Genomic DNA, 9814 nt, shown 5'->3' on the forward strand with positions numbered 1-9814 from the left:
GGAGGGACACAATAGAGCCAGGCAAGCGGTCGGGGTCCCACCACTCGTGTGGGAGCCACTACTATCAGAATATGCACGGGTCTACTCGAACGAGAGGCGCCACGATTGTGCATTGGTGCACTCACCGGGGTACGTATTTGGAGAGAACATTTTCTGGGGGGAAGGCCGTCGGTGGACTGCGACGGAGGCAGTGGCCGCCTGGGTAGCCGAGAAGCAAATGTACAATTACGAGAGCAATACATGCTCCGGCAAGGATTGCTCCCACTACACTCAAATTGTTTGGCGCACCACCATGTATGTTGGTTGTGCCATAATCATCTGTGATAGTGGTGACACCTTCATCACCTGCGAGTACTATCCTCCGGGGAATTATATCGGAGATAGGCCGTATTAATTAGTAAAATAGTGTTTCTCAAAACATAAATGTCTTTATTTCACATATTTTATTGTCTATTATTGTAAATTTTCAGTTCACATTGTCACTAAATAAAATCAGGTAAAGTAAGCTCGTTCTATTTTGTTTGGTTAGAGGATTGACGCCGTGCACATGGTACTCGACTCGAATCCTTAACGAGCCGAGCCGAGCCGAGCCGGCTTGCTAGGCTCGTTAAGCTTAACGGCCCAAGTCCTTTCACACCATAGCCAAGCTCATTAAGGCTCGTTAAGGATTTAATATACTTAAATATATATATATATATATATATATATATATATATATATATATATATTATATATTAATATATACACTAAAAGGCTTGTCTGTGATGTGAAAGGGGGAGGCAAAATATGTCACTTCTTTTTTGGAACCCCATTTGTTACTTGGACCACCCCCGTGGTGTAAAAGAGTAGTCAAAGACTCAAATTACACTAGATAGGGCTGTCCAGGGAAGATGAGGGGTGTGAATATATCATTGCCCTTAATATAAGCCAAGCTTGGTAAGGCTCGCCGAGCCTGGTTCGAGCCCGAGCCCGAGCCGAGCTAGGCCAAGCTCGGCTCGTTTACACCCCTAATTGAAACCATATGGATGTGGTGGGCCCACTCATGAACAAAAATACATTGATATGACGTGATTCCATCCACCCAATCGAATAGACTTTTGCCCAATTGAGTGTGGAGCTTTGGTCAAATTTTCAAAAAAATAAAATAAAATAAAATAAAATAAAAATACATAGGTATGATGATTCCAACCATCCGATCAAGAGCACGGGAGAATCACATTTTCATCCGTTTTATCAAAGCTGGGCAGCAATTCTGATTCTTCTGTTTTCTCCTGTAAATTTTATTCCGTGGGAATTAGAATTATGGCTGAACACACCCTGACTGATTATTGGAGTCAAAATTAAATGCAAAATTGAGCCCAATAATCGGTTTTGGACTCAAAATCCCAAGGCCTTGTTTGTTTTCGATTTTGAGAACCAATTGTGAGGCCAAAAAATCACTTTTAAATTGAAAACACAAAATAGAGAACTGTTGGAGAGCTGTTACCATTACGTGGAGCTTGAGCTTTTCATAGTCGTTTGGTAGAGAGCTGTTAGAAAGATGCGTGTAAGGGGTACTGCAAAAAGGGGTGCAACTCAGGTTTGGTTGTATCTCAACCCTAATCCAACCCGAGATAGCATTCCCTCAACCCCCAACCCAACCCAGCCCGAGCTTTAGGTTGAGATGGTCAACCCAAACCCAACCCGCTTCTAAATCTCTCAACCCTTACTCAATCCATCTAACCCGAGATCGGGTCGGATTGGTTGAGGTATACCTTGGGCCAATCAGAAAAATACAATAACCCAAAGGAAATCAAGATAAAATTAGAGGACATAGGTCGGGTTATCAAGGCTCAACCCTAACCCAACTCGAAAATAAATCGGGTTGGCTTGTCCCAACCCAACCCGAGCCAAATTTGGGTTGAACGTGATGGGTTCGTGTTGAGCCAGACCCAAGTTACACCCTAGCCTTATATAGGACTCCAAATTACGTTTAATTCCGAGTCCAATTCTCAATTTTGGACTGATTATGGGACTAAAAACTAAATTCTCCAAATCCAAACACAGAGCTTGCCTTATATAACCGGAGCCAATTAAACACACCACTAATAAACCGGGTTCATAAAAAGTTCCAGACCACAAACACAACCCAAGCAAACCAATAAAACCTCAAGACAAAGATAAAAACACAGGGCCATTTTGGTCATTTTACCCACTATCGCATTCCATTACTCCCTCACGCCTCTCCGCTTCTCTCCAACCCGACGCAGGAAAAACCCTTCCCAAAAGACCAAACAATGCCTCCAAAAACCGAAACCCTTTCGAGCATCAACACCAGTCACTCTCCACCGTCCGATCAAACCTCCATGGATCCATTCCTCCACATCCTAACAATCCTACCCTACAGCTTCCTCCGGGTCCCACGCATGCGCCTCAAACTCCCATCCTTCTCACTCCCTTCCTCCATGACCGTATTTTCCCTCGTTCTCTTAACCTACTTCATGGTCATCTCCGGCATAGTCTATGACGTCATCGTCGAACCTCCCGGCATCGGCAGCACCCAAGACCGAGCCACCGGTGCCGTCCGGCCGGTCGTTTTCCTTTCCGGCCGTGTCAACGGTCAATACATCATCGAGGGTTTATCTTCTGGTTTTATGTTTGTTTTAGGGGGTGTCGGTATCATTCTCATGGATCTTGCCCTAGATCGGAATCGCGCTCGGAGCGTTCGTGTATCTTTCGCATCTGCTGGAATCTCGTCTGTTGTGATTGGGTATATTATGAGTATGCTCTTTATTCGTATTAAGATTCCAGGTTATCTTAGGTGATTATGGTAATGATGTTGTTTTGATGGATCGCGATCTAGGGTTTTTGTTTTGAACTTTTGGGAGTTTTTCGAGGGACTTCGTACGGATGCTTTGCTTATTGTATTGGTGTTTTAGGTTAGGGTTTTGGTTTATCTGGTTGTGATGTTGGGTAAATTTTATATATGATAATAAATTGATAATTAGTGGAAAGTCTGGGGATTAAATTGCGATTATCGGATTGCTGAGTACAAAACTAATGAAACAATTTCTGCTTGCATCTTCTTTAATTCGTGGACTGAAATCTTGTTCTGACCTTGTTTTATTTGTTTAAATTTGAGTTGTTTTGTTGTTTCTGTAGAAATTGTTTGTTTTGTGTATGCTTAGTGCGGCTCTACATGAGAGAAATAAGCTAGAGCTCCGTTCTTTTAGATTTGGAGATCGGTTGCGTGCTGTTGGTTTATTTTTATTTTTATTTTATGATTGAAATGAAATTTGATGGTATGCCCAAGAATTGCATAAACATTGTGAATTGTGGGATGGGCTTTTAACTTGGTTAGTTTGGTACTTGGTAGACTGCTATTTCTATATGAAGGATCCGGGTTCATGACGGTGCTATGTGATCTGTGATGAACTTGGTTAAAATGGTAAAAATATCTGAGTGCTGTTTTTGGTTTTGTATGCAATTCCTCGTTTGTAATGTATGTGAAGCTCCATGACTTTTATAGCTCTACAGTGTTACAAGATATTTTGGGAAGTATGAGAAACTAAACTTCCTTGCACTGAATGAAAGGCTTAAGGATTTTTTCTTTATTTTTTCGTATGAGAGTATTTGTTGGGTATTCGCAAATGTCAATATGTATTCTTCATGCTGCATTATTGAGATTGTTTATGATTGTCTAATAAAATGCTTGAGACACCTTGCTATATTTTTTTGTTAGAAGCTTGAGAACTGCCTTATATGGTTTCTCAAGCAATGATTGCTTGAGGATTTAGTTAGCTCAGAGCGAGGAAAAACTTGGGATGTGCTTTTGTGTTTGCATCATGATGTGGTGGAGCTATATCAATAGAATTTTCCTCAGAGTAGCAACTGGTTTATTCGGCAATCAACCTACTGGCCTACTATGCAAGAACCGATTGGAGCGTGAGTTGCTAACGCTTCATTAGTTGTTTTAGAAGAAAATATGTTATGCTATATGACTTTCTTTCACGTACCAGTTCAGTGAAATCCTGAAAAGTTCCTTGTCTAGAGGTTCTCATGCTTATCTTGTGGTCAAATTTTTTTCATTGAGTGCATATCGTAGGTTTTTGGAAGGCATCACTGACTAATTTGCTTTTTTAATTTTCTTTAATATTTATTGGTGATGTTTGTTGTTTTACTTCGTCTATAAAAAATTGTATCCGGCGGCATTGAAGTCATTTACCTGGTCTCTCTTTGAATGTTTTCTACTACGCCATCTCTCCCTTATGCTTTCTGTTATTTCTATTTTTTTTTGTTTCCTCAAGACATATTTTCAGCTTTCTCATACTAAGTCATCATTAGAGCAAGTGGTGAAATGATAACACTACAAGATAATAGGTGGGTACTAGGAAGAGTGTTGGATATTATGTACCAAATGCTTGAAGATGCTTCTCATTGGGTTATTATATGTATCAACTAGGTGTCATGTCTTCTTCATATGTACAATCTAGTAATGGTAATGTAGGAATACTATGGGAAGAAAAATAGTTCATATAACCAACTCATGTAGGACAGACTATGAGGACGTAACTCGCAGGAAAGTTTTTAGAAATCTACAGAACTGGACCTAAGGAAAGGACTAGTTGTGAATAAAGAATTGGGTTAGTGTTGACCCGGAATTTTAAAAGGGGTTTAACAAATCTAGTAGATTATAACAGTCAATTTTAACTGGCCTGGAGTAATAAAAATAAATAAATTAACTGGCCTGGAATCAATCACTTTCAAACAGTATAAGATGGGAAATTCACAGGCTTAAACATGATAGGGAAAACATAAATTTTAGAAAAACTTGGGTCTGAAGTTTGGCTCTTTGGCTGATGGATTCGTGCCTCAGAGATGAATGCAGTTCCCTAAATTAATGTTGACCTCCGTCCTCACTAACTTCTGCTCGACTTACCCTTAGTCAAGCAGGTTGTGTGGAGGTCGAAACATCCTAATTTCATTATAAAATCATCTTTCACTCTATCTTTCAAAAGAATAAAAAATTAGAAAAAAGAAGAAAACTTCTAAACGAAGATGATGTTGAAAGATAAACAATAGTGATAAGGAAGATTAGTGCAAACCTAGGGTTCACAGATAATTCTCTAGGAACTTAGGAGCAATTAAAGGTTTACAATTCAGTTTAATACCAACATTCATTCCCACAATGAAATAAATAGCACATAATTATCAATTAGCAACTAGAATTTTTGTAAAAATCCAGATCTTTTAAAAATAGCCATCAATAAAGATCAGTGCATCCAAGTAAGGTGCCAACAATTGCGTCTGATCAAAGGAAAAATCCTTTAATCAATCAAAGAAATAAGAGCTCAATGTATGCCTATCAAACAATTCTGATCTATTAAAATAACTATAACCCAAAATATATCTAGCATGATATAGGAATAATGGGGCTGATAGGTTGACTATGATGCAAGGAGAAATGGGATGAGAAAGATCAGGGTTAAGGTTGAGGAGAAAGATTCAAAAGGGGAATATGGGTAGGCTAATGGAAAAACGATGCATCCGTACTTGTGATATCAGATTGGGCCTCAGGCATGGTCCTGTTGCAGATGGTCTGTAAGAGGGGGAAGAGAGATAACTAGAATAGAGATGAAAATGGGTTAATCTCAGCCAAGGTATGGAGAGACAAAGGAAGAAAGAATCAAGATCAAGACCAAGAAAATAAGAAATCACGATCACGAAAGAGAAAAGATAGAGGGAAAGGGGGAAGCGATTTATAAACCCAATTGGGAAGGATGAAGAGGGAATGGGAGAAAAAAGAGGGGGAGCGAAATGGTACTACAAAGAATGAGACAGAAGAATGGGAGTAGGAGGGAAGAATGCAAGAAGGGAGGAAGATGGCCAGATGGATTCCTGGAAGGTGAGGGGAGAAAGGGAGAAAGTGGAAAGGTGTAGTGAGGAGGAGAGGAGAGGAGAGGAGAGGAGAGAAGGGAAGGGAGAGATTGAACGGGGTGAGAGAGAGAGAGATGATGATGAAAGACGGAAGGAAGGGAGATGTAGACCAAAGGAAGGGGATTAAGAGAGGGGACAAAGGGAATGTTAACCAACCTGCGCAAGGGAGGGTGGGGGGGCGCTCCTTTTCCCAATTTTAAAAAATTAGCCATTTGATGAAGTTAAAAGGAGTATTTATATGGTTGGGTGGGTTTAAGCTTGGAAAGGTAAGTGGGCCTTAAGGGTTATAAGAGGTGGTAAAGGGTTATAAAAAAGTGTTCTTAAGTGGGTCATGGCTTGAAAAAGATTATAAGAGGTCTAAAAGAGATTGGTAAGCTATGAGAAAAGGGTTAATATCAAGATCCAACGGTTCGATTAGGTTGATTTCAGCTTGGTTTGATATGATTAGCCCTAATTGTGAAGTTTGAGACATGGAAGACCTAGGTCTGGGCTATATTTAGAAAGTCACATAAATCCTAATTTGACCATATTTTGGTGGATATTTTAAGTCAGGGTGTCATTAAGGTAGGGTTTTTGGAATTTTCTAGAATTCCTTTGCTTCTCTATATATGTAGTCCGTCAGGCAATCCCTTTTATACATGCTACGTATACAAACAGCAGCTTTTGCTTTTGTAGAATTTTTCTTGTCTTCTTGATGTTGATGTGATGCCTTGAGCACATACTAGCGTGGGGCCTTTGGTTCTGAGATGTGAGGACCTAGGATTATCATTCTTCTATTCTTCACCGTCTTACAATAATATCTCTACCACCCCTTTTCTTTTTGTTCAATATTTTGATCTCCCCAATACTTGTGAATTTCAAAGATTGAGTGCCAATATTATTCAATGGTTTTACTAAGTACATTGAAGGAACATTCTGGACGGATCTGATCTAAAATCTGATGGCTGGATTGAGCCCAACGGTTAAATTTTGAAATTAGGTTAATATCAAGATCCAACGGTTCGATTAGGTTGATTTCAGCTTGGTTTGATATGATTAGCCCTAATTGTGAAGTTTGAGACATGGAAGAGCTAGGTCTGGGCTATATTTAGAAAGTCACATAAATCCTAATTTGACCATATTTTGGTGGATATTTTAAGTCAGGATTAATTTGGGCTTTCTCTATTAGTTCTACATCATATTTGGTATCAAAGCCTAAGTTTCAATAGCTGCTAGTCGTGATGGGTTTAACTCTTTTAGAGGATCGATTGAATTTAAACCCTAATCAAGATGGAAATGATGTGGTGAACACTGGGATTTCTGCTAACCAAGGAGATCACAAAGTTAAATCGAATACTCAAAGGTGTAGAAGAAAATCACACAGTTATCTGTATACCTAAAACTGATCTAGAATCATCCAACACCCAAAATTTTGCTATATGTACTCGTATTAATGTTTGAGCATGTGAAATTCTTGAGTGAAATAGGCATGAACCTACAAACTACTTAGGGGACATCGCAAAAATGGATAGGATAGACATACTTGACTTTATTTGCACTTTTGATACACAAGTATTCCTTGATTGGCTAATCCCCACGGAAGAATACTTTGAATGGTATGACATGACCGGTGGCCGATGGATAATGCAAAGATGAAATTGGTGGGCCATGTTATGATTTCCAAGAGGGATGTCGAATTTGATATTGAGTCAGAACACCTCTACTTATCTAATGTGATGAGATGAAGACTAGATTGAGAACCAAGTACCTTCCTTGGGATTTCCGAGATAGACTATTGGACCAAATATCACTTTTAAACCTGAAAGTCTAATGGTAATGGAACATGAAAAAAATAATGTGGTACTACGAAGATTCCAACTCAAACCCTTTCCAGATTCAAGATTGGTCTTTGATTTGATATTTGTTGCAAGATGGCTAACTTAAGGGTCAATGATATAGATTATGCCTTTCACATGGCAAGAAAAGTGCATGAAAACTTGAAACTAACAGCTTTGTGGATTTGGTGAGAATACACCCCAAAGAGACAAAAACTAGTCAAACTATCAGGGCAACACCTGATTCTAATTCTAATGCAAAAACCAATGTCCCTAGGACAGCGCCTTCAAAATATCGAAGGCAATGGAATTGCAGCTGACTCTACACCATCCAATAGCAAGGAGACGAGATGCTTTCGTTGTTCAAAAATAGGACATTTTGCTTACCATTGTCCCAATAGGAACCTATTTATAAGAGTTGAAGCCGAGATGGATGAATCTCGTGAGGAATATGCATGTGACCATGTTCCATGAACATCACAAACATACTACTTGTCCCGCCTTGGATGTATGATCAAAACGTGCTTCATAATGGTCAGGCAAATACCTACCATTCCCAACACAATGGTAAGCGTATCCTCTTGAATCCTATGACTGTCAGAGGTTAAGTAAAATGTTAAAGAGGTTCTTAAGTCTACAAAAATACCAAATCCTCTACATCTTTTGAACAAGAAGAAATTTGAGAGCGAAACTAAGGAGAAAGGAGTGACATTCGCCTTAATAGCTAAAGAATTTACTACATTAGAGGAGAAACCAATGGAGATACCTCCTAAGTTCTAGGAAATCTTGTCGGACCTTTTTTAATGTGTACCTAGGGAGTTACTGAATGAGTAACCTTGTATGAGAGATGTGCATCATGCCATTGATCTAGTTCGTGGATCATCATTTCCTAACGTATCAGAGCATATCACATGAACTCCGGGAAACATATTGAATTGAAGGGACAAATTTACGAACTTCTTCAAAAGGGTTTCATTTGAGAAAGTCTCAGTTTGTGTGCAATTTTTGCATTACCGATACCTGATAAAGATGGATTGTTGTGAATGTGTGTGGGTAATCGAGCTAGTAACAAGATCACTGTTCAATACTGTTTTCCATCCCACTACTAGATGCCATACTAGACATGATGCCAGGCTCTTCTATCTTACAAAGACTGATTTGTAAACCCCTTACCATCAGATTCGCGTGAGATTATGATGAATGGGAGACTGTCTTCAAGACGGTGGATATAATTTATGTGTGATTAGGGATACCTTCTTGGCCTCACCGATGCTCCCAACGCATCTATCCGACTGCTGACACAAGTCTTTCATTCTTTCATAGGCCACATATTTTTATATTGAAAATACTTCATAACGGAACTCCATTTGGAAAATAAGGATGAAACCGACGATGTGGTCATTTTAACAGTGAATTTGGTGTTTCATGGGGATTCGAGCTCTCTTGTCTTCTTCTACAAGTGTCATGATAGTCGGCCTCATATCTTTTTACAAAATGGATTTCCGTTTTGCTAGAAGTCCTATATATAGCAAGACCGAAGAACACTTGTCTCACATACAACAAGAGATGAGAGTACTCTGTGGAGAGACTTTATGTGAACTTGAAGAAGTGATTATGAGGCCCAACAGTATTTTTTGGCCTGCAAGTTTGAGTAAGGTTTTGCTAGTACTCTGTCGATGCACCCTTGCCTAGGTTGTGGCCTTCCCCTAGTCCTCTAGGTTATCGCTTTGTTGTTGGTTCGCGGCCTTCCCCTAGTCCTCAAGTTTCTTGCTTTCTTTTTGTTCTGCAAGTTTGAATAAGATTTTGATACTCGATCTCCCCATTCATTGACTTTGGCTTCCCATTATATTTACTATAAGCTTCTTCTTAGAAGAATATGTGGCCATTTGTTCATTCGATACCTGATTGCTTACACAATATGTTCCTTTACTTTTGTCAGTTTGGGATCCAATAAGTTATGCCAACTTCTATTTTGACATTAGGAGAATCATGCTCCTTTTTCTCTTCCTGCTATAGGTGGGGCTAACTATGTTGTGGTCTCAAAAGGTTAAAGGCGCATTTTTTATATTGCTAGGGGAACAAAG

General features: G+C 39.4%; 1 protein-coding gene across 1 annotated transcript; it reads left to right on the plus strand.

Annotated features, from left to right (window-relative positions):
• The first annotated feature begins 2188 nt into the window (after window positions 1-2188).
• On the plus strand, window positions 2189-3070 carry LOC143849874 (uncharacterized). The gene has a single exon (XM_077359152.1). It carries the CDS (start codon window positions 2277-2279, stop codon window positions 2802-2804), a length of 528 nt encoding a protein of 175 aa, XP_077215267.1. The 5' UTR covers window positions 2189-2276; the 3' UTR covers window positions 2805-3070.
• The last annotated feature ends 6744 nt before the right edge of the window (window positions 3071-9814 follow it).

The sequence above is a fragment of the Tasmannia lanceolata genome, unplaced genomic scaffold (assembly GCF_043159265.1).
Source record: "Tasmannia lanceolata isolate RefF3 unplaced genomic scaffold, GAP_Taslan_0.1 ptg000018l, whole genome shotgun sequence".
In the NCBI taxonomy this organism is placed as follows: domain Eukaryota; kingdom Viridiplantae; phylum Streptophyta; class Magnoliopsida; order Canellales; family Winteraceae; genus Tasmannia; species Tasmannia lanceolata.